At 40.5% G+C, this 24,714-nt stretch overlaps 1 protein-coding gene across 1 annotated transcript in view; it reads left to right on the top strand.

Annotated features, from left to right (window-relative positions):
• The window catches only part of LOC136945817 (1,4-alpha-glucan-branching enzyme-like), a 157,921-nt gene that overhangs the window by 131,355 nt on the left and 1,852 nt on the right, over positions 1 to 24,714 (top strand). Inside the window, exons 14-15 of the mRNA XM_067239891.1 lie at positions 6,201 to 6,331; positions 19,389 to 19,506. Coding sequence (XP_067095992.1) covers positions 6,201 to 6,331; positions 19,389 to 19,506 — 249 coding nt within the window. The remainder of the gene's footprint in view (positions 1 to 6,200; positions 6,332 to 19,388; positions 19,507 to 24,714) is intronic.

Raw genomic sequence — 24,714 nt, 5'->3', positions numbered from 1 at the left:
TGAAGCCCAATGGTGAAAGGTGTAGGTGATCCTAAACAGTGCGGATCACCTACTCCTTTCACTATTGGGCTTCATTACAACCAACTTTATGAAATAGTTACCTGAAATGCATTAAGATTGCATTCTGGAAAATCAGCTAACAAGTGCAAAGTATGCAGTAAGTATGCAGATCCCTTAAGTAGACTCTGGAATAACCCAGAGTCTACTTAAGTTAGATACTGAGAGTGGTTTTCTAACAGTCCTAAAAGAGATCTCAAACATGCTGTGCACTTGTTGGCTGTTTTTTGACCAATATTGACCATATACCAAACTGACCAAAAGCATATCAGGTGACTTTCATGTACTCCAGTAGCAGCCTTAAGGTTGAGTACGCGATATGAGCGGCATTACTTTTCTCAATGGTTTCTGGCAAATTTGACCATGAGGAACAAAACTACGGTGCTGTCATTGGCTGTAACTCGAGCGAAAATTGAGATTTTGCACACTAAAAGGGTGTGGCAAAATCTAAATTTTCCCTCGGGTTACAGCCAATGACAGCACCGTAGGCTGCTACTCCAGTAATGAGGCTCGTCAAGATGAACCATTGGTGAAATTAGTCAATTTTGCACAATAGTGTATGTAGGTGCTGGTCAAGCAGAGCTATACGATAGGAGAAAATGTATGCACAACAGCTTAATACCTGGGCATCCAGTTTCTCAAGAAGTTCATCCAAGTTGTTCCACCTTCCCTGTCTTGCTTTGGCTCTGTACATCTTCAGAAATCCCTGGGTGTGCAGGGTTTTTCCTGCATAGAGAAAATGTTGGCGCACGCCAAAGCTGTTTTCCCGAGCGCCAATGACAAATCTCGAGCGCCAAAGGCAAAAAAAGTCTGCGATGAAGAAAAGAAAAAAAGCTGTGTTCATCACGCGTGCAATGCATGTCAGCGAATATGTTCTCAATAGTATGTTTCAAGTAGGCTACAGTCGAACCTTCGTTCTGTTTTGATCAATAGTAATCGAGTTGATAAGCGTGTTTTCTTGTCTGACCAATACGCAACTGTGAGGTGCGCAAATGTGCCACTAAACTGTCGTTCCGCTGCGAGGGCCAGCCCGACGTGCACGAATACACCTGTACAAATGCAAATGAAATTTCCACTCAAAATGCTGACAAAAGCTTGATTTACGATTTCCAAAGCAGCCTCCATTGGTATTCTTAACCTGGAATGATAATATATAGTGCAATGTTTCCTCTATGGCTAAATTTATGCCGCCACGGTATCAGAAATCAGACAAAATTTTAGGCCGTCTATCAGCAGTGATTGTTAGAGTGCATGTCGGAGAATTGCACGGACATGCGCTTTACACCGCAGTTGAGATTGCTTGTGTGCGTCCTTGAGAACTGTAAGTCGTATAACTGATGTTGTCAGTTCATTTAAGCCTGTTATTGTATAAGTCTATACTTCTTGCAAATTTAAATCAAGTTAACTGGCGATTTTCGTTGTTTGTATCCTTCCCTGGCTTGCTAAATTGCACGTCTGTTGATTCGATAGCGATTGCTGCCCTTTCTCAGGTTTGTATTTTAGGTGCATTATTATGCTGAAGTAGTTTTAATTAATAAAACGTGGGTTTATTGTTATTATTTGCTACAGAATGCTTAGCCCATCAAGATCAAATGAAGCAGGCAGTGTAGTGTACATGCTTCAGAGTGGCCTACCTTAATCGATAGACTAGGCTACTGACCATTTACAATAAGTTGTTACGTCAATTATTAATTGGCAGCATTTATGGCATTTAGAACATACTTAATGAGTGTAAGGTGTCTTTAAGTAGCCTAACTTTATTGCTTTAGGGGAAATAGGACGAAAATATGTGCAATATTACATTAGCTATTAGACTATTACATTAACCTGTTCCGAAATATAGGTTTAGTTTCGGCGGGGGGGGGGGGGGGGGGGGGGGGGGGGGGGGGCAAAACACCTGGGAATAAATACATTTATTATAAAAAGGAAGAAAAAAAAAGCATATACATATATATATATTTTTTTTTTGGAGCACCGCAGACCCATTTTGACCCAGGAAAAATCCTGGTGTGATTGTCCAACGATGTCAGGAATGTTGACTTCAGGTCAATACGGTTGATGCGGTAGAATTCAGCACAAACCTGTGGGTAATGAGAGATTCAGAATAAGCAAACAAGTAGAAGCAAATGATTAAGACATTCAATTCCAATGGTGACAGAGAAAAAAATGACTTACCTCCTCCTCAAAAAACAGTCCAGGCCATCTTTGCTTGATTGTTGACACCAGCGGCTGATCCTGCACAATTTCCATAATTTTCCTCTCCATAAATGAGTTTTTAAAGCCCCTGTTGTTGTAAAAATACAATTAACAGTCTGGATGAATGCAGGGAAAAGAACCTTTACCGGCTTGCCAGTGATGAAGCCTGTAGTGCTTAAGCAGGATGTCTTGCTTCTGATTAAAAAAATGTACAATAGCAGCACTGCATTTAGTTTTAAGCCTGAAAATAAATACCTGAAATACTAGGGCTGTCCCCGACTAAGATTTTCTTTGGTCGACCAAGATTCGAATAAGAATCGACTTATCGAAATTTGAAACTTTTTTTTTTCTTCTCTAAATGTCACAATGTTTTTCATCAAACCATTTTGTGTGATGTTTTAACTCAAAAAATATTGTTTGTTTAACATGCAAATCAGCGCGCTATTCACTGCCTGAAAAAGTGCAGCATGCGAACTTGCGTAGAAGCCGAGTGGGGAACGGGGAAGGCAAAGCACACCCAATAATCAATCAATACAGTGGTCACCATGATTGGTCAGCACAGGTCAGTGACTGTTTAAGACAATAAAAAAAAAACAGGCCAGTGTTGCATGTGAACAGGACACCAGCCCAATCCCCTGGAACCAAAAGGTTCAGGGCAACAAAAGTTCAGGGCAGAGGGGTCAACTTGCCTAATCTTGACTCCACTCCTCCAACTTAGTGCCTTTGCTGGCTGTTGATTAGATCAGTCATAAATACCTTAGCTGACCAAGTGTTTAAACACAACCTCAGTCTATTAAAAATACACTCTTAGTAACTATGTCAAAAAATGCCATCACACCCGGGCGCTCGTCCTCTCCACAGTCAGACTGCTCCTCATTCCTCGTTCTGCAGTGGCGGCTTAAAGGGAAGCCGTCTCACCGTCTGGTACGCTGCTGCCACTGCCAAGGACAAGAGCAGACTGCAGCGTATCATCCGTACTGCTGTGAAGGTGATTGGCTGCAATCTGCCTACCCTCGAGGACCTGCACACCTCGAGGACCCTGAGGCGAGCGAGGAAGATTGTGGCCGACTCCTCCCACCCTGGACACTCCCTGTTTCAGTCACTCCCCTCCGGCAGAAGGCTGCGGTCTATCAGGACCAATACCTCACGCCACAAAAACAGTTTCTTCCCTTCCGCTGTTGGCCTCTTCAACAAGGCCAAGGGACCACACTGACTCAAATGACTTATTGCCTAAAACACTGCTTTTGCACTGCACCATAACATGGTATCTTGTACATTTGTATTTTTTGTAATATTTGTATTTTTGTATTTTTATATTGTAATTTACGGCAACTTATATTTATCCCACTTAGTACTGCTAGTTTATGTACCCTTAGTATAGTTAGTCCACATATTTAAATTTTAGGTATATGTTTATTGTATGCACCTTCCTGCCAAAGCAAATTCCTTGTCTGTGCAAACTTTCATGGCGAATAAATCCCTTTCTGATTCTGATTCTGAAGATGCCCTCAGTTGCGGCTACAAGAAAATGGTGTGCAAGTAATCACTAGCACAGATTGTGTTTCCTGGTTCACTTTCATTTACTTATCTGTTTTTAGGCGTTGAACCACTGCATCTGCCGTCAAAAGTCGGGTTGGTTGCTCTATCTCTCTCAATGGCCTTATTGGCAACACTTGCGTCCTTTCCCATCTGTCTGTTACACTGTTTCTTTGTCTGTTCTCTCAACTGTCCCAAATCCGCCCTTAAAACAATCCTGAGCTCAAGGCTCATTTACACCTCTCGATATTTCAGAAATGCTATTGTAAGATATTTCATTGAGTGGGCTGCTATAAAGTTAGGCAGGAATTAGAAAAGGGGGACTTTGAAGGGGGACTTTGATTGTGAAGGAGGAAGTTGTGTGCGAGTGGAGACAATAAAGGTTGCCCGGCCGAATCGAGTCACGGAGCGCTGTAGTCTGTCCGTGTCTCTAATTATTGTAACTTATAAGCCTTCAAGAACAATCGGTTATGCTATGTGAATCCAATGATCATAACAGCCCCCGTCCATGCCATCATCTCCTTTTATTATTCCTACCTTCTTTTATTCATAAATGGATTAGCCCACCATTTGCAAAATAGTTGCAAACTATCATATTTGTTTCGCTCGTGTGAATATGTAAAATGCATTCATTAGTTATGTTTATTTACTTTACAAAACATATTAGCATTTTTGTGGCCTTGGGCTAGCAGTTATTTGAATGTTGATGGGGTAGATTTTTTTCGATTTACAAAAAAAATGAATCAACCCATTGTGCCCTTTTTGTAACATGTGTGCAGTCGATAGCATTGATTACATTTGGGAAACTGTTTTTTGCTACAAATTACTGTTTAATGTTGGCCTGGTCAATGCAGTGTAGGGGAATTTAATGTACCTTGGGGACAGGCGGATCATGTCATCCCACACCTCTTTTCACCAGTGTTTCACATTTGGTCAAAAGAATGAAAAATAATGCTTTTATGAGGTGCATGAGTGACTTGATTATGTGGAGATTGATCAAGTACTTTTGAGAATTTCAATTGTGATCTTAGAAATGTAGGTACCAAAGCCACTGAGAAACTGTACTGGCTGCATCATGGGAACTGTGCACTACCTATAGTTCCAGAAGTGTGTGTGTGTGTCTCACTGATATCTTAATCAGACTTCATGACAGGCACTGTGCACTAGTTTTTACGATGCCATCATGTAGACTTGTCACAAAGTATTTTACAGTATTGTTTTACTACAAAATACAAAACACTAATTTTGATACAAAATATATTGATATTTCAATCACACCTATCAAATAAAAATGACAAAATCCTATTTTGTATTTGAAATACATAATTTAAATTAGTGGTGGGCATAGATAATATAATATTATTATCTATATATTTTTTTTAATCTAGATTAATCTCACTGTAATCTTGGTGTTAATCTAGATTAATCTAGATTAAAATGGTTCATTTGAATTCCGCCCAAGGCATTAAGAATATGTGTGCTACCCAAATAATGACTAAGTCTTTGAGAACGGGTTTCTCAAGCCAGGTGGCGCATTAGACCAGGAGCTCATCTCCTGTTTCCGAAATGCATCACAAACTGCTTGAGAAAGCTGTTCTACTATGATAATTGGTGATGAAAATTAATTATGTTCAATAAGATATACTTGTGTTTATTAACTTTTTATTAGATTAGTTAGCTTGGCTGATAGAGCTGTGCTGACGAGCTTGCCTCGGTTGCACTCAAACATCGTAGTTTGACGACGACTCTTCCCCTGCGCTACATCAGTGCTTGGCCCGGCATCTTCTGCATTAGCTAAGGGATGCTTTGCGTTTAGGTGGTATTTGAGACTGGAAGAACTCCTACAGTAAACTAATTCCGCATAGCACAAGGTGCAAACAACTTTAGTCTTGTCGAGGTTTCCATTGGGAAGCTTCTTAAAAATACATTTTCCCTGAAGCAAACCAGGCGGCTTCATAGCTGCATCCATGTTAGCACGTCACGTTTGATGTGATAATTTCATACACAAGGCATACACACAGGTTCAAAGACTCGTTCTTGCCCCCTACGGTGCAATTCGGCTAGGTATACCTCCGCGCTAAAATATCAAGGCAGTTGTCATCATAGCTTGCGTAGTATAGACCCAGCTCCCAACCCAACTTCGAGAATATATTAACGGCGATATTTTTTTTATCGCCGATAAGAGTCGCAGCGCGTTAACGCCGATAACGGCCCACCACTAATTTAAATACATGTCATAAATACTGAGTATCCACACACATGCGTGCTTTGCATGTAATCAGTATGTCTTTCTTTTGTTCTCTATTGAAAGGTGAATCTTCAAAAGTTGATACAAGTTTGAACAAAACTTCAGTATGGACACACTTGGAGGGCTAACCTTGAATCTTTTATCTTATTTTGATCTTCTCCAGGCATTTGTGAGCGCCCAACATGAGGGGGACAAAGTGATAGTGTTTGAGAGAGCCAATGTCCTGTTCATCTTCAACTTCCACCCCACCAAGAGCTACCAGCACTACAAGGTGGCAGTGGGTGCTCCTGGAAAGTATCTTTTCATCTCTGTTATCCTCTCTTTATGTTTAGGGGTGCAATCAGCAAAGACTTTCAACAATTCCAACATGGTAACTTTTCCATGGTAAAACTCCTGCTCTCCAATTGTTTTAACTAATTGTTGTGGTACAATGAGGTAAACAACCGACTTCTTCTTTGGAGTCCTGTGTTCAAGTGCAGGTTGTGAAAATTAAAGTTTGGGATAATGTTCACAGTAAGTGAGGAAACATCCGAGTTAATAATAAATATAGAGATGTTTTGCGAAAAATGATGTACACACTAAGATAATTAAATGAAATTATTAATTAGTAATAAACTATCATAATAAAGCAATAACCAGTGTTCACTGTGAGTGAGAACGGATCAGTGCATCTGAAGTCCGAAGGGAGACCAAATCCAAAGGCAGGCTAGGGGAACTCATATTAATGTTAAATAACCTCCTAAAGTGAAATTTTCATGTCATGGGACCTTTAATGTAGCAGCATCGGTGCCAAATAAAAAAGCCTATCAATGAGTGGGTGCTGCTGCATCAGCTAATGATATCATCAATAATATGTGACAGGTTCTGGTATTTTGGTCCGCATGTAGGTTATGGTCATTCAAAAAAGTAATAATACAGATTGAGGAAATGCAGATTGTAAGCTTTCCAATGATTTATAATGTATATTCTGATTAGTTATGATTGTACATTCATTTAAATCTGTTCATCGTCAAGGAGATATACTAATTTGAATGTTAGTACCCCTTAAATCAGCTACTGGAGAAAATCTCTTCCACCTCTTCACGCATTCTACAGACAGGTAATAGGTGGGAATAGTACCTGGTTAACTCCGACCATATGGACATCAACATTACAACATTTGGCTAGCTATTAAAAGGGTAATTGACTGATTTTAATAAGGTATTTCGCACTGTTCCTTAAGGTCTCAGAATAGGGTATGTAACATTGGTTGGGCTGGAAATGGCCCGGGTGCTGTTCTATGCGCCCTAATGCACCCTGTGAAATAGCCCAAGAATAAAACAAGCGTTTTTCTCCCTTTTATGGTATGCTCATGAATATTTAGATGAGCTGCACGCTGATTGGTTGGTTTACAACGAGTGAAGCTGCGGAGCGAAGACACAATACGGCCAACAGCACTCACTAAAACATCGAAGGTGGAGACTTGAAATAAAAACGTGCAAATAAATCTATTGTGTTTACACAACACTGTTTTCAACAGATTGACTTGATATCATTTGAAATGGTAACGTTCGTTGTTTCCAATTCTGTTGTCGAAGCAAACGGGATCAACTTAGGTGGGTAACGTTACAGCTTAGCAACCAATCTATTGTGATTCAACTCAGCTTCAGTTATACTAGATATCTTGCTGAAAAATAAAATAAAAAATAACCTGACAAAGATCTGGACAAACATGCATCGTGAATTGTAGATTTACATGACAACACGGGTTATTTATTTGAATGTAACAGTCAGGAACATGAAATAACGCGTTAGCCCCATTGCCAATAAACTAAATCACCAAATTGATGTCAACTCTGTGGATTTTTTTTAACCGACCGTTTTACAGCAGCAGTTTCAAATTCTGAGATTTGCATAGGAAAGAGGTGTCAATGGACTTTGAGATTCACTGTATGTCCATTTTACCTATTCAACTGTCGTTATTCAACTATGAAAAGGTAAACTCGGTTTTGCAGTCAATAACCCCTTTAACTATTGGCATGCATACGCATGGCTGTCTATTCTTTGTTTAGCATACAGCAACATGAAAACAGGAACATGCTGGCCTATATAAAGCTAGATGATCACACAGTCCCTAAACAGGACAGATAGATTGAACTTATCCAAGTACAAAACAGAATGTTTCATGGCAGACAACAATATTTGTGTTAATGATAGTCTGAATCATGTACATTCTTTCATTACCATTTTGCATGTACTCCAAGATAATAAAAAATAAAAACAGGGTTGGTTATCACAAAAACAGGACTGTCTCGACACAACATGTTCGACCCACCAAAACCAAGAGAGAGCAAACCAAATACTCGAGGGCTTTTTATTTAGCGTCCAAACAAGCTGACAGCGTGCTGATGAGGGGGCGGGCCAGATGAACACTAGACCGTAGATGTGAGCTGGAAATGAGGTGTCCTCACTGACCCAAATGGTTCCTGCTGTTGGGCAAACTCCGGCAGAACAGAAACATACAAACACAAAACAGTAACTGCCCTCAGACAACTGGGGGACGTAACACCCCCACCACAAAACGAGCAAACCACTCCGGTTTGCGACATACAACCATAACACACAGAACAAAACAATGAACCCCAGCATTACGCTCGGGACAAAGCATCTGCGACTATGTTCGCAGACCCCTTAACCTTTGTGTTATCTTCGGGTCATTCTGACCCATCAGTCATTGTGACCCACCGTCGTATTGCGACAACTTTACCGCATACAAAAACAAAGTGAAGCCTTTTCTTTTAACCGTTGGGCTGTCTCAGACCCCCCACATTGCGAAAGTTAAAAGAAAATAATTTTTATTTGGTTTTGTATTGGGTAAAATTGTGCCTGACTGATAACCTTTTAATCATTGGGGATTTTAATATTCATGTTTCTTATATACTAGTGTAATAATTGGACCAATACGCTGTTCCTATTGGTCCAGAAGACGTTCTCAAAAGTTAATAATACCGTTTATATACCTCCTGAATGTTCGCAAAGGTAAATAAACTGTTTTATGGACCTAACAACAAGCGGTTGCCTTGGAGATGTAGCCATTGACCTTAACAACGTAGCATCTGCTTGGCAACAAAGTAGCCTAAGTTGCCAAAAAAAAAACTAAAACAACCAAATATGGTTTCTGCACAGGTCCGCAATCGCTTCGCGTTTAAAAAAAGTATCTGAAGCAGACAGAAGACGAATTGATGTTGTTGATATGTTGCCTTGGAGGTGTAGTGACGTCACCAGTGCAAGTGCAGCTGATTGCTCTGACAACATGGCGTCTGCTCCAGATTCGACCTGTTTGATTTGTGATCTTCCCACGTATTGTTGTAGTATATAAGAAACCAAATGTTTACTCCTCGACAGGTCAGCAAACGCTTTGTCGCCTCGATTTGTTAAAACGTTTGTTAACCGAGACCGTAGGTCGAGGTTTACAAACAAATCGTTTTAACAAATCTCGGTTTACAAAGGCGTTTGCAGACCTGTCGAGGAGTAAACATTTGCTGTTTGTTGTCCATCAAAGCCATTGGTTAGCCAGTTTCGACAACTCGTGGACTCTTAATTTAACTCTGTAACTGGACTTACACATGATCGTGGCCATACTGTCGACCTTATTCTATCTTTTGGTTTTCCTGTCTTAAATGTTGAGTTGGATGATATTTGTCTATCTGACCATACACCTGTGATTTTTAATGCATCACTCTCTTGTCCATTATCTAAGCCTCATATGCCTGGTCGCTACATTCAGGCACTGGATCACTCCACTGCTGGGCAATTTTCTGATACCTTTACAGCTTCTCCATTTACCAGCCTTACAGGGACAACCTCCTCTCTGGGTACAGAAGAGCTAGTTACTTTGTTTAACACCATAGTTACAGGTATTCTTGATACTGTTTCCCCACTCAAACTTGAGCGACCCAAAGTCAAAGCTTCTCCCTGGCTTAACAGTGAGACTCGTGCCCTTAGACAAGATTGTAGGAAAGCTGAGAGGAAATGGAAAATAGATAAGTTGTAAGTGTCCTATGAGATATTGAGAGATTACCTAGGATCCTATCAACGTTTTGTTAAAGCCTCTAAAGCAAAGCATTTTTCTGATATTATTGCTAAAAATGCAAATAGCCCCAAAGTCTTGTTTAGTGCAATAAACAATGTACTGAACCATGTTGTTGTCCTCCCTGATGTTACTCTTTAAGTTTCGGAAAAATTATTGAGTTTCTTTATCAACAAGGTTGACGTTATTAGATCTCATATCTCACTTACTGATCATGACACTTCTGATTTAATCCCTTGCCCTGCTTCTCTCACTTGCTTTGAGCCTGTGTCCCTCTCTACATTGATGGACATAGTGTCACATATGAAGTCTACTTTCTCCCCTACAGACATATTTCCCTCACGCCTTTTGAAAGAGGTGTTAGATACTGTTGGTCCGAGTCTTTTGTCTATAATTGATAGCTCTCTTATTAATGGAGCTGTTCCTTCCAGTTTTAAACACGCTGTGGTACAGCCTCTTATTAAAAAACCTAATCTAGACCCTACAGATCTTAACAATTTTAGGCCCATTTCTAAATGATCATTTATGTTCAAAGTACTGGAGAAGGTGGTTCTTTCTCAGCTCTCTCCTTTTTTTAATGAGAATGTTGTGTTGGACAACTTTCAGTCAGGTTTCAGAGCACACCATAGCAAAGAAACATCACTGCTTAAGGTACTGAATGATTTGTTGTTGTTCGGTGATTCTGGGAATTGTGCTGTTTTAATATTACTTGACCTCAGTGCTGCTTTTGATACTGTTGATCATGCTATTCTCCTGGATCGTCTCGAGCAATGGGTTGGTATCCAGGGTGTGGGTCTAAAGTGGTTCCACAAGATCGAACCTTTTCTGTCAATATTGGAAATATTTCAATTCTGGGTCCAATTCTATTTTCTTTGTATATGCTCCCTCTGGGCTCCATTCTCCGTAAACATAATATACCATATCACTGTTATGCTGATGATACACAGTTATACTTACCGTTAAAACCAGGTGATACCAACTCTCTGGTATCCCTTTTTGATTGCCTTAAAGATATCAAGTGCTGGATGGATACAAACTTTCTCCAACTTAATGAGAGTAAGACGGAGGTGATTCTATTTGGTACCCCCAGATCAATTGATGATTTATCTAAAAAAAAATTGGCCCCTTGTCCACCAATGTGCACTCCCATGCCAGAAATTTGGGTGTTATCTTTTATTCCGCACTAACATTTGACAAACAAATTAATTCTGTTGTCAAAAGTAGTTTCTTTCATTTAAGGAATATTGCAAAACTAAAAACTTTCCTCTCTTTCAAGGACTTGGAAATTGTTATTCATGCAACATATCGTCTCGAATTGATTAATTGTAATTCTCTGTATTATGGCATTTGTCAATCATCATTATCACGCCTGCAGCTTTTCCAGAATGCATAATATCGGCCTCTCTTCACTGGTTGCCAGTCAACTATAGAATTGATTTGAAGGTGTTGTTACTTGTTTTTAAAGCTTTACATGGTACATGGCAGAACCTGGTCACCTGGTTTGAAACCGTGGCTCACTGAGTAGACGAGAGAGACTCTTGTGCTAATTTTCGGAACAATGATGGATGTATCTGTTGAAAGGATTTTCTCCTTCGATATCTGTAACGGACCCCGCGGGGTGTGATACGGGCTGGAGACCTGATGATGGACAGAAAGGTTCCGTAATACGTGTTTGAAGTGTTTGGACATCAAATTACTACCCTGGCCCGATTGGATTACTTTTGGAAGACCAAAAGTGGTAAAGAACTTTATGAGCGCCTTTGTTACCGTCTTAGCAGTGATGGTGCGCAACGGTATTGCTTCTGGGTAACGAGTAGCGCAACACAATCGTTAGGAGAAACTGGTTTCCTGATCTGGTTTTAAGTAACGGGCCTACGCAATCAACGATAACGTTAGTGATTTTATTTGCTTTACCCATCACCTGACACACGACACGTCCTACAAAACTGTACAACATCCGACTTTAGCCCCGGACAAAATAAGTGCTGAAGAATGCAGTTGTACGTCTTAGTTATTCCTAGGTGGCCAGACCAGGCCTGGTCATGGGCCACTGACAGCAGCTGTTGCCAAAACGGAAGTGGGCACCACAACCTGTATAACAACTCCCCAATCACCATCTGCCTCATGCGCTGTCCATTTACGCATGAGCACTCCACTCTCTACATAGTAGGCATTTCTCTTTGTCTCGGCTTCCTCTGGGGAAACCACCACCTTAAAACAGGAAACTGTCATCCACTTTTTGGGCCTCACATACTGTTATCTGCTACCTATGAAAAGGTATGTCGCCCAATCCGGTTTTGTCATCAGCTCTAGCCTTGTGGGATGGGACATCACAGGGCACCTCTGTGTGCTCAAAAATAGAGTACACCAAATTCACAACCTCGCCCAGTTTACGGGCTTGTGCTCTTATGACCACACAAGCGGGGAATACATGGGGAAAAGCTTTAGAGAGGTACTATCTCCTGTAGGAGTACTTGGGACCCCACAGACGTGCTGTTGAACACAGCAGAAAGCTGGCGAGGATGAGGGATTGCGCAGCCCCAGTATCTCGTAACACCTTAACAGTCCAAGGGCCTCATGTATAAAACATTGCGCAGCTCTGTTGTTAGAACCATACGGTTCCATACAGTTCTAACAACAGAGGTGGAGGCGAGAAAATGTGTCTTGTTTGGTGGCCTGTCATCAGGTATTAGCAACGAAAGAAAGTCGGCGGAGTGGAAAACTGTCACTAGTGTGCACTTTCTTGTTTTTATCCTGTATCACTTTGAGATTTAGCTAAATATAAAGTGCATTACAAATAAAACTAGAGAGGGTACAATTTCTTGGGAAATTGTAGGGTGTCCTTGCGTCGGTTGCAGAGGGGTCCGTTTTTTAATGAAATTTTTACAACTGATATTTCTGTATATTTTATATCAAAAATGCATAGCCTACTTATTATTTATAAAGATGACATAGATTTAAAATCATAATTTTTTCTGCTCATTTACAACTCAAAATACTAAGAGTGAAGAGTAGAATGAAATAGTTGTCTTCTCATTTCCCCTGCAAGAGGGAATGGTGATTAGCAGCCTCGTAGTTTAATCAAAACGAATACATTTGGCAGACAAGTGTAAAAATGTACCTAATCTCTATGACTTAAACGTCATTTTAAGTTTTTCCCTTCTCGTGATATTTTCAGGCATTTAGCCTATAGAATGCATTCATTCATTAATAAAGAACCCCCTTTGAAGCTTATTCTAACAACAACGTTACCGGCAGTAGCTATCTCAGATGGAATCGCGTTTCAAATAGTACCATCTGCTAACTGAAAATATGCCCCCAAAAACATAAATAAGCTTCATTTTTTAGGGGAAAATCCCTCATTCATAAAAAGCTCAGTGTTAGCGATCATTGTCAGTAACAACGCAAAATGCGATATAGCCCTGTGTGGAGAAGCAGCCCCGGTAAATGGTACTACTACAGTACTAGACTGTGTTCGTGTTGGTACTAGCTAGCAATTGCGTTGGTTGAATTTGATTTAACGTTCCGTTGTACGGTTTAGGTTGAAATTAATTATTTTCATGAACAGATTGACAAAGTTTAGGCTATGGCAATGGAGTTCAGGTTAGTAGTCACTAGTCAAATAGTTTCACCTATTGAAAGACTTTTGATTTAAGTAAGGGTAGTGCCGAACATGTTCTGTTGCCGTTTGACTTAAACAGCCGTGGAGATGTTTTTGTTAGCTACTAGACTAGTGTGTCTCGCGTAGGCTACAGCGTTGCAGTGAGCTACACTGGTTTGAAACCACAGCACAGGTAATGATAATTTCACCCACAAATCGTTTACTTGTCATCTAATGTCATAATAAATCCTACAACGAAAATGTATTTGTGGAGTTAATGTTTATACATCACACCGTGTGCGTGAAAACCAGCGTACGCAAGCTTTTCGTGCGTATGCATAGTTTATACCTGGTGTCAGCCATACCGACTGCTAAAGACACCCAGCCCTTTGACCCGAAGGGCGAAGAACTGGGATCGGGCACAGAGGTGGGTTCACATAACTGTGCTACTGACTGATCCAACCCAACCTCTTTGGACTGATATATTCTTCAAGGTAGGACAGTCTGTGATCATATGGCCTACTCTGTGACAATAATAACACTCTCGGTGTTCAGGTCTCTGGCCTGCCTCACTAGGCAGAGGACGAGTACTACGGGTCGGTGTTATAGTTTTCCCCTCAAAACGGGACACAGAAAACACTTATGCGTTAACGCATACTCATCGGCTAACACAGCTGTCTGTCGTAAAGACGCCACATTTTTCTTGTTGAGATGCACTACAATAGGGTCAGGCAAGTGGTTCTTAAAATCCTCTGAAAGGATCAACTCCCTGAGTTCTGCCAATGTTTGGGCTTTGCTAGCAGCGTGCCACTTATCAAACAAGGTCTCCTTATCCCTGGCAAACTCAACAAACGTCCTCGTCGGCACTTTCTTGTGGTTCCTGAAGCGCTGCCTATACGCTTCAGGCACCAACTCGTATGCACATAACACCGTGGCCTTTACGGTACCATAGCTCAGACTGTCCTCCAGCGAGAGAGAAGCCACTCCTTCCTGAGCTTTCCCTGACAGTCTACATTGTAATAAGAGGGGCCAAACCTCCTTAGGCCATTTCAGAGTTGTTGCCACTCGTTCAAACGCAGCAAAATAGCTATGCACCTCAGCCTCACGGAATGGTTGAACAAGAGCGATGTTCTTGCTCACTTCGAAGTGGCTCTGCGCACCGGCAGGCGGAGGTGCCGCGCCCAAACCAGCCTCCAGCTCCAGCTGTCTAATGCGTACAGCCTGGTCCGCCTTTATTCTCTGACACTCCAATTCAACCTCATGTTGCCTGGCTTGTAACTCAACCTGTCTAGCATGTTCTCTGTCTTGTTGCTCTGCCTCCAAACGGGCCAAGCGTAGTGCGAGATGCGCGCCATCAACCGGGCCACTTGCAGTACCGGCAGGAGAGGACAGATCGAATGTGGGGAGGGTACGAAGAGCTCTAGCCTCTTCCTCTCCTAAGCTGTCCCTTGACAGCACGGGCGAGAGGTGAGGTGGTTTCTCCTCCTCTTCCTCCCCCTCATCCTCCTGTACGGAGAGAACTCCCTGTTCTAACAAAGCAGTCTGCACAGCCCCAAACAATTCAGCCTTTCGGGCCTGCTTCCTCACCGCTATCTGGTAGTGGTTCGCAAGCGCTCACAAGTCCACCTTGTTTAACCCCACCAGCAACTCCAGAAAAGGGGCCTCAATGAAAGCAGCAACCGCAGACTCAGACATCCCGAGCGCAACCACGCAACCGGACTACAAGACAAGACCACAGAACACACTAGTACCCAAACAGCCCTAGCCATATAGACCACGTAGCCAGTCCCTACTCACACCACACCAAACACCACACCAAAGACACCAGCCACTGATTTGCTGCTAGAGCAGCGGGAGTGGATCCCGGACCTCTCGCACCCAAAGCGAGAATCATGAATAGCGAGATATAATATCATTTATTATTGTATTTGTCAGAAAAGCAAACACAAATTAAATAATGACAGGGGTCTCTTCTTAGCCAGCTAGCTAAAGAAAGGGGTTATACTGTTGTTGTTTAATAAAAAAACAGTTACGACTAAATTATTTGGACAAGAATTGCTGATATTTGGCAATAATAGTAGTGGGACTTTTAAACTATACGTGCATCACTCTGCTTACGTTAACAGCCTTTATCTATCTATCTATGCAAAGTAGCTGGCACTAGTCGCAGGAAAAGGTTGTGTCGCATGTCAGCAGTGCAGCAGAGTTGCGGAACTATTTTGTGTTGACAGAACCAAATAAATTATTAAATAATCAAAAATTATAATCTGTGATCACTTCATAGGGTTAGGGTAGTGCTGTTTATACATGATTAGAATCAGAATTTGGTTTATTCGCCATGTAAGTTTACACGGACAGAGGATTATTATATGGGTGTTTTTGTTCTAATAATTAAGAACAATGGCACTGGCAAATTTTAAGTATGAAAAAATTATGTTTTTTCTCAGATCGGCTTTCAGCTAAGAACAACACATCAACTTTTTTGTATTTATGTGGAAAGTACAGAGCTTTATTGGATGAAATCTTTTAAAAAAAGTTTAAAAAAAAATATTATTAAATGTTGAAATATTATTTTAGTTGAATGACCCAATTATAATTTTACTTTTGACGCATTTTAAAGGTGCTGTAAAGCAAATTCCATGATTAGCTTCTCTTTACATTATATAAGTGTGAAATGAGTTGCTGAAACCATGTGCAAAGCTCTAAAACTTTGTCACACTGAAATGTGGAGCTCAGGTTTTGTATAGGCGGGGCAAAACCCAACGTATCTACGTCACAGCCACCTATCTACATCAGATCACTGACGGTTTATATAACCTGCATTCTGTTACTCAGCTGGTACAATGCAAAGACAAGGTAATTAACACATAAAACACTCAGAGACTGCAGGTAGGTCTGTTCTGATATCTAAAATGGATTTAGCTAGTTGTTGCTGTTGTTGCTAAATTCAATATATTTGAGGGGGCGGAGCTTCAGCTCCTTCAGGCGACACACCCCCCCCCCCAGTATCAAGCAGAGAAGACTGCTGATTTTCTCACGATTTCAAACCCTAATTTAACATACTTGTCTGTTTTTTTCATTCGAATTTGGATGGGTAGCAACACATTCTTCTGTGGTGTAATGAACTTAAAACTAATTTTCAGTTCTGTTTTCCAGCCACTTTAATATAGACCAAACATGTTTACATAACACAAAGAAACAATAATTCCATGTCAACTTCCATGTTCAATCCGAATATATCAAATAAATTGTTGTAAGATTACCCAGATTTAAACAAATATTTTGTAGGTAGCTAGTGCCATCTTAGCCATGACCACCCTTTGGCCTGTTTATTGTAAAACAGACAAACAAGGATGGAACTAGCTAATAAATGTAACTACCTAGCTGTATGTAGGATCCAATTTTGTGAACGTCACGTAGAGTGTTGACTTTTGTTGCATGGTTTGCTCGTTAAAGATTTGAAATACTTGATTTATAATAAACAGTGTTGGGGTAGTTAATCAAAAAAAGTAATAGATTACACATTACTAGTTCCTTAAAAAAACGAGTGTTAACAAACACACGTAGCTAACTGTAAAGGGAAGTTTGATTTGTTGTTTTTTTCTCTTCCCATTATGCAGATCGCAGCAAGTAACGCAAGACATTTTTGTATTAGTAACTGTAATGCGATTACTGAAGTTATCAACAGTAATGCGTTACATTACTGCGTTACAGACAAATGTAATCTGATTACTGGTTACCCCCAACACTGATAATAAAGTATCTAGTTAAAGAATTGAGGAAACCTTGTTTAATAGTAGCCTTCGTAATAGTCTAATCTTAAGTAATGAATTCTATGAAAGTAGAGCAGATTAGATAACATGAGGGATAACGCAAGTGTTATACACAATTATTTATTTAAGAATTTAATTATATAATGAACAATTACCAGAGAAGTTATGGGTTATGGTGGACAATCTAGCGGTAATTGGAATCCTAACGAGAGTTAGGTTAAATCATTTGTAAACTAAATCAAACACAGACAAATTAAACCACAACATGCCAATGTCGCTATTAAGAAATGTAGCTAGTCGCAGTTACTTTTGTCGTGTGAAGAAGAGGGGTCAAAGTTCCGTTGTCGTCAAATGGTCCGTATGTGCAAATCCAGTGAGTTGCTGATTGCGAAGAATAGGTTAGACGTGCCGCGAACACTTCAGGTGAATTCATACAAAAAAAAGGGTGTGATTGTTCGTCATGGGTTTTATAATCCACGAAGAAAGGGGGGTATCTTTGTGAAGGTGAATTTGTTCATTGGTCAGTTACTCTAGCTGGGCGATAATTTGGATTCTAAAGATTGACTAAGGCCGTGTTCACACGTTACTTCTTTTTGCAGAAAAAAACGCTGCCTTCAGCGCCTTTTTACATGCAACCCTATGGGAAGGCGGCTGCCTTTTAAAAACTTATTAAAAAGCGCAGCGCCCGACGCCTTTTTGAGTTCTATTTTCTCAATTTTTCAGAAAAGTGCTGGGTGATGTCAAGCGCCTTTCTGACAACTGACCAATCAGGACGAGGAGAGTAGGTACGCGTGTACCTTCCCTAGTATCCTTCTACCTTAGTTACCAGGCTATGTTTCCTCAAACGCCAAAGCTAAAGCAAGTAATTGCATTTTATTCACCATAGTAGCTAGCTATCAATAAGTAACCAATGGAAAATAACGGATAATAATGTATCGCTAGAATGTATGATTCCCGTTCAGGTTTCAGAATTCTCGTGCTGAAATCGCTCAAAAGGCGCTCAAAAGGCGCTCAAAAGGCGCTCAAAAGGCGCTCAAAAGGCGCTCAAAAGGCGCTCAAAAGGCGCTCAAAAGGCGCTGAAGGCAGCGCTTTTTTCTAAAAAAAAGGAGTCGTGTGAACACGACCTAACATAACTTCCCTTCAGGTAGTTATGATCAAACATCAATTAAAACAACATTCTAAATAATGAGAAAAGCACATGACACATCAACTGCTGTCATTGAAATAGTGTTCATGAGTCGTGTCGTCCTTGGGGAATGTTTATTAATCCATGAACATACCTGCAAACTTTTTGCTTTTTGACAAATCACCGTTTTGAATGGGAAAATGTCATCCACGTGAATCGTGTAGATCAAAATAGTTTTTAGTTGGGGGGGGGGGGGTTCAAAAACTTACTGCGGTCGTCTTAACAATAAAACATCTTTGGTGATACGTCACGCGAGTCATTTGGCCAATCACAATCAAGATAACAGCAGCGTCTTCTTTGAAAATCCCTTGGCTGCAGCTTTCCCTGGCTGTAGCTTTCCCACGGGTGAATTAAACTTTTCACACTATCACTACCAGGCAGAAGCCGTTTATGGAGAACGTTGTTGTTGACATGTTTAACGTTAACATTATAATGTAAAGCAAGCTTGTCGGATTGTCAGCTAACGTAAGATCAGCGAATTGTGTTGTTAGCCTAGTTCAATGTGAAGGATTTTGGCAAGGGTATCTCCTCCACTGCATTAGTATTGTTACCGTGGTTTGTCTGCTGGCTAAGATTGCTGTGAAGGTCAGGTTAAAAAATATGAATGTCCTCAAAGTAGCCTTCAAATGTAAAAGTAGGGCAGTGTCTCATGGATATGATTGCATTCTCGTTCACTAACATCTGTCATTCCCCACAGCAGTGTTCCTTAACTTCTCTTTTAGATACACCATTAAGCTGGACTCTGATGAGATTCAGTATGGAGGTCATGGAAGACTGGAGCATAACATTGAGTTCTTCACTGAGGCCCAGCCCTTTAACGGTCGACCCAACTCTATGATGGTAATGATGGTCCCAACAGAACTGTATAATTATAGGATATAATGACCCTTTAAAAATGTAATGGCTGTCCGTATCAACAACCACTCAACATGAATCAATTGGTCTAAAACACAAAACTGTTGACCGTAAGGGCCTGAGTCCACATAGCTCTTTTTTCTGAGCACCAGCTTCGGTTTTCAATTATTTCCAATGAGGACAGGACATATAAGTTGAATACCTTTGAACTTTTCTCAAAGATACTGGTGTCGTCACTGGCGCTCCTTTTGAGTGAACCAATCATAGATGGAAGGATCTAGACACTTTTTGTGATGTGAATGTCAGTAAACATTCATTATGAAACAAATGGACATATTCATGTTTAGTTGTTTAATTGATACAGCATAATTTATTAGGTGTGCTTATTAACTTATATGAATAAATAATTGGTTAATTTATTTTCAATTGTTGTATTATATTGTTAATGTTAACAAATGTATGTTCATGAATTAACATACATGGATTTATTTGTGTGCATGTATCAATAAATATACTTAGCACTTAATAGTACATATATGCTTAATTGATTATTAAATATATAACGTTTTTAAGTATTATGATAATTAGCTTTATGTATTATACAATTTAAAGGGACAGTTTACTCAAAGTAATGTTGACTCTTACTTGCAGTGCAATTATCCATATAGATTGTTTTGGAGATATCATCTGTAGAGATGTCTGTCTTCTCTCAAATATAATGTAACTAGATTGGATTAGTCTTCGGGAGCCGAGTGCACCAGCTGGGCGTAAAAAAGTTGGTCTTAACTCCTACGTCGGTCTTAGCTACGTCCGACTTTGTGATTTGAATTTACACCGAGTGCACCAAGCTTGACAGGCCACGGTCGTAGCTACGCCTGGTTTTAAGATGCGCGTCCTTGTGAAAATGCGAAAGCATCGATCGTTGCCAAGCAACACATTTAAGAGCCTATCCAAAGCGCACTTAGCTAGCCTATCTCCCTTCAAAACAAGCTATGGATTTAAAAAAGAAAGAAAAGGAAAATACATTTTACTAATAGAGAAATTAGAAAACTTCTAGAGTTGTTTACTCAGAATAGAAGCGTGCTCACGGGGAAATGTAATAATATCAACACAAACAAACAGAAACAATCAGCTTGGAAATCGATCACCAATAAAATTAACAGTGGATTTGTGCGATCACGGACAACTTTTTCTCGCCTTAATGTCCTTTCCATATGTTGCCTATAAACAAGACGCGCTGCATGTGCGATCAAACTGTTGTACATTATAATTACCATGGATATTAGTCCGATTTTCCAACTTACGCCTGCTCCCCACTAGGCGTAAAATGTACACCCAGGTGCAGCACATAAAGGGCTTAAGTCTAACTGGTGCACTAGTCGTAACTTTAAGTTAGTCGTAACTTTCAGTTCTACGTCGGACGTAGCGTTACACCCAGGCATACGCCCAGCTGGTGCACTCGGCTCCTGGTGCCAAATAACAAATTCATTAAAAATAGTCAACAGTAATGTTTCTTTCCAGAAATCATGGCCATACTACATCAATAGACGACTTGTGAGCAGTTTCATGTAGGAACTATTTAGTTTGTACTTTGCTACACCCGCCAACCTTATCACGAGCACAGAGCATGAGCCTATTGTCCATGAGGCAGTGGCGATTTATTTAACCCTTGTGCTGCCTTCGGGTCACATGACCCAAAGGTTCACAACGAACCATCGTTGTGTTTACCCAATTTTACCCAATACAAAAACTAATAAATTGAATTAAATAATTTTCTTTTAACCTTCGCAATGTGGGGGGTCTGAGACAGCCCGACGGTTAAAAGAAAATGCTTCACTTTGTTTTTGTATGCAGTAAAGTTGTCGCAATACGACAGTGGGTCACAATGACTGATGGGTCAGAATGACCCGAAGATAACACAAGGATTAAGACTGCAAGGGAAGCTCGGCTTCCCCTAAAATGTCAAAAAAGTAATGGTCAAATATTTACTATTGTGTTAAAAAATTTTATGCGTTAGAACACGTTCATCTCGAAGACGAGTTTGTTCATAATCAGCTACATACAGTTAGGTCCATAAGTATTTGGACATTGACACAATTTTCATCATTTTGGCTCTGTATACCACCACAATGGATTTGAAACAATCAAGATGTGCTTTAAGTGCAGACTTTCAGCTTTAATTTCAGGGTATTTACATCCAAATCAGGTGAACGGTGTAGGAATTACAACACATTTTATATGTGGCCCCCCCCTTTTTAAGGGACCAAAAATAATTGGACAAACTAACATAATCATAAATCTAATTGTCACTTTTAATACTTGGTTGCAAATCCTTTGCAGTCAATGACAGCCTGAAGTCTGGAACCCATAGACATCACCAGACGCTGGGTTTCGTCCCTGGTGATACTCTGCCAGGCCTCTACTGCAACTGTCTTCAGTTCCTGCTTGTTCTTGAGGCATTTTCCCTTCAGTTTTGTCTTTAGCAAGTGAAATGCATGCTCAATTGGATTTAGGTCAGGTGATTGACTTGGCCATTGCAGAACATTCCACTTCTTTGCCTTAAAAAACTCTTTGGTTGCTTTCGCAGTATGCTTCGGGTCATTGTCCATCTGCACTGTGAAGCGCCGTCCTATGAGTTCTGAAGCATTTGGCTGAATCTGAGCAGATAATATTGCCCGAAACACTTCAGAATTCATCCTACTGCTTTTGTCAGCAGTCACATCATCGATAAATACAAGGGAACCAGTTCCATTGGCAGCCATACATGCCCACGCCATAACACTACCTCCACCATGCTTCACTGATGAGGTGGTATGCTTTGGATCATGAGCAGTTCCTTCCCTTCTCCATACTCTTCTCTTCCCATCATTCTGGTACAAGTTGATCTTGGTCTCATCTGTCCATAGGATGTTGTTCCAGAACTGTACATGCTCTTTTAGATGTTTTTTGGCAAACTCTCCGGTCTCCACTCTCTGGTCTTCCTGTTTTTCAGACTCACCAATGGTTTACATCTTGTGGTGAACCCTCTGTATTTACTCTGGTGAAGTCTTCTCTTAATTGTTGACTTTGACACAGATACGCCTACCTCCTGGAGAGTGTTCTTGATCTGGCCAACTGTTGTGAAGGGGTTTTTCTTCACCAGGGAAAGAATTCTTCTGTCATCCACCACAGTTGTTTTCCGTGGTCTTCCGGGTCTTTTGGTGTTGCTGAGCTCACCAGTGCGTTCTTTCTTTTTAAGAATGTACCAAACAGTTGATTTGGCCACACCTAATGTTTTTGCTATCTCTCTGATAGGTTTGTTTTGATTTTTCAGCCTAACGATGGCTTGCTTCACTGATGGTGACAGCTCTTTGGACTTCATATTGAGAGTTGACAGCAACAGATTCCAAACACAAATACCATACTTGAAATGAACTCTAGACCTTTTATCTGCTCCTTGTCAATTAAATAACGAACTCCCTTTATGAGGGAATAACATACACCTGGCCATGGAACAGCTGAGCAGCCAATTGTCCAATTACTTTTGGTCTCTTAAAAAGGGGGGGGCCACATATAAAATGTATAGTAATTCCTACACCGTTCACCTGATTTGGATGTAAATACCCTGAAATTAAAGCTGAAAGTCTGCACTTAAAGCACATCTTGATTGTTTCATTTCAAATCCATTGTGGTGGTATACAGAGCCAAAATGATGAAAATTGTGTCAAATGTCCAAATACTTATGGACCTAACTGTATAGCAGGTCGACTGAGTCGATTTCCTTCTCATGCATTCCCGTAGCGTCACAGTGCATTTGCCTGTTGAAGCCTGGCGTCCATGGGCTTCAATGGGGCTGCTTTGAACAGTTTTTTTCAGTGCTTCGAAACTATAAGGTCATTGGATAAATGCATCGATTATGTCGTCCCCACGGACGCTCAGCGTTCCAGGGGGTGAATGGAGGAGTGGGCTTGCCTGGACTCCGGGCTTCTGCGTGATGATTGGAGGGCCTGTCGAAAGACTGCATCTCCTTTTGATTGACAGTGATTTTGTACTATAAAAAGTCACCAAAGCTATTCGAGCTCAGTCCCATCGCAGATTTTGCAAGTGTAGTCGAAAGACAAACTGCTGCAACCTATTTCTTGGTATTTGCTTGGCGAAATTGCTAGCTAATTTTCATCATACATTTCATACAATTATACACCACATTCCTTGTTTCAGTTTAACCTAATTCCCACATAAATAAATGGACAAGTTTTATGACGTAGGCCGAAAATGAGCTTCCCCTCTTTGAAAGACCAGCACCCGCCACTGCCATGAGGAGATCTACACTTGTTCTGTGAATTTGAAGAGTAAAGAAACTTGTTCTTGCAAGGGTAGGAAAATGTTTGAAGCATACCAACATTAATGCCGCCAAAGTTTGTAATTATTGATTATTGTAAACTATTATTATTACTTACGGATCAATAAGTATATCTGATAGATTAGATACGATTAGATGTTGTTACGACCCCCCCCCCCCCCCCCCCATGTAGGCATTAACAAAAGTGAGACACTAGATAAGGTCCGTGCAGAACTAAATGATAAATAAGTTTCACAGTATCACAGAAAGGCCACAACAAGTGCTAACACAGAACGTTTAACAAAACAGCACAAATGTACATATCAAACATCTAACGAACAGAGAAAGGGGGAGGGTTATGTAGGTACGGTTCTGCCGATAATTGGGTGATTGAGGAATGATTAGTGGATGACGGACCAGGCTTGGGAATGGGACCGTGCAGACAAGTAACCGGGAGACCTAGATGATAGCTTGATAATGAGAGAGAGGGGAAGACGGAACACAACAACGACAGAACACTCATGGACACAAGCCATTCAGAATATAACATATTCATAAACATTTAGAAAAGAACCAAGATGTTGCTTTTTTGTCCCTGGTAGATCTCTACTGTAGTTTGTTAGTTACTTTGTCAAAATTAACCATATAATGACCTGTGGTTTACATCCCTCCTACACATTCCACCCCACCTATGTGTCCCTACCAACTTTTAAGCTAAATACACTGAGTAAAGCAGACACTCCAGAATAAATACACTTAATTTATTAAAAAGACAACTGTCGTACAGTAAATTATTAAGTATTAAATTAGTATTAAATAAATATGTAAAAAATAATGATGGATTCAAAGACGGAAGGATACAAAGTCAATTAAAG

The sequence above is a fragment of the Osmerus mordax genome, chromosome 7, assembly GCF_038355195.1.
Source record: "Osmerus mordax isolate fOsmMor3 chromosome 7, fOsmMor3.pri, whole genome shotgun sequence".
Taxonomy (NCBI): Eukaryota; Metazoa; Chordata; class Actinopteri; order Osmeriformes; family Osmeridae; genus Osmerus; species Osmerus mordax.
The sequence above is the reverse complement of the archived record's forward strand: the minus strand, read 5'-3'. Positions and strand labels throughout refer to the sequence as shown.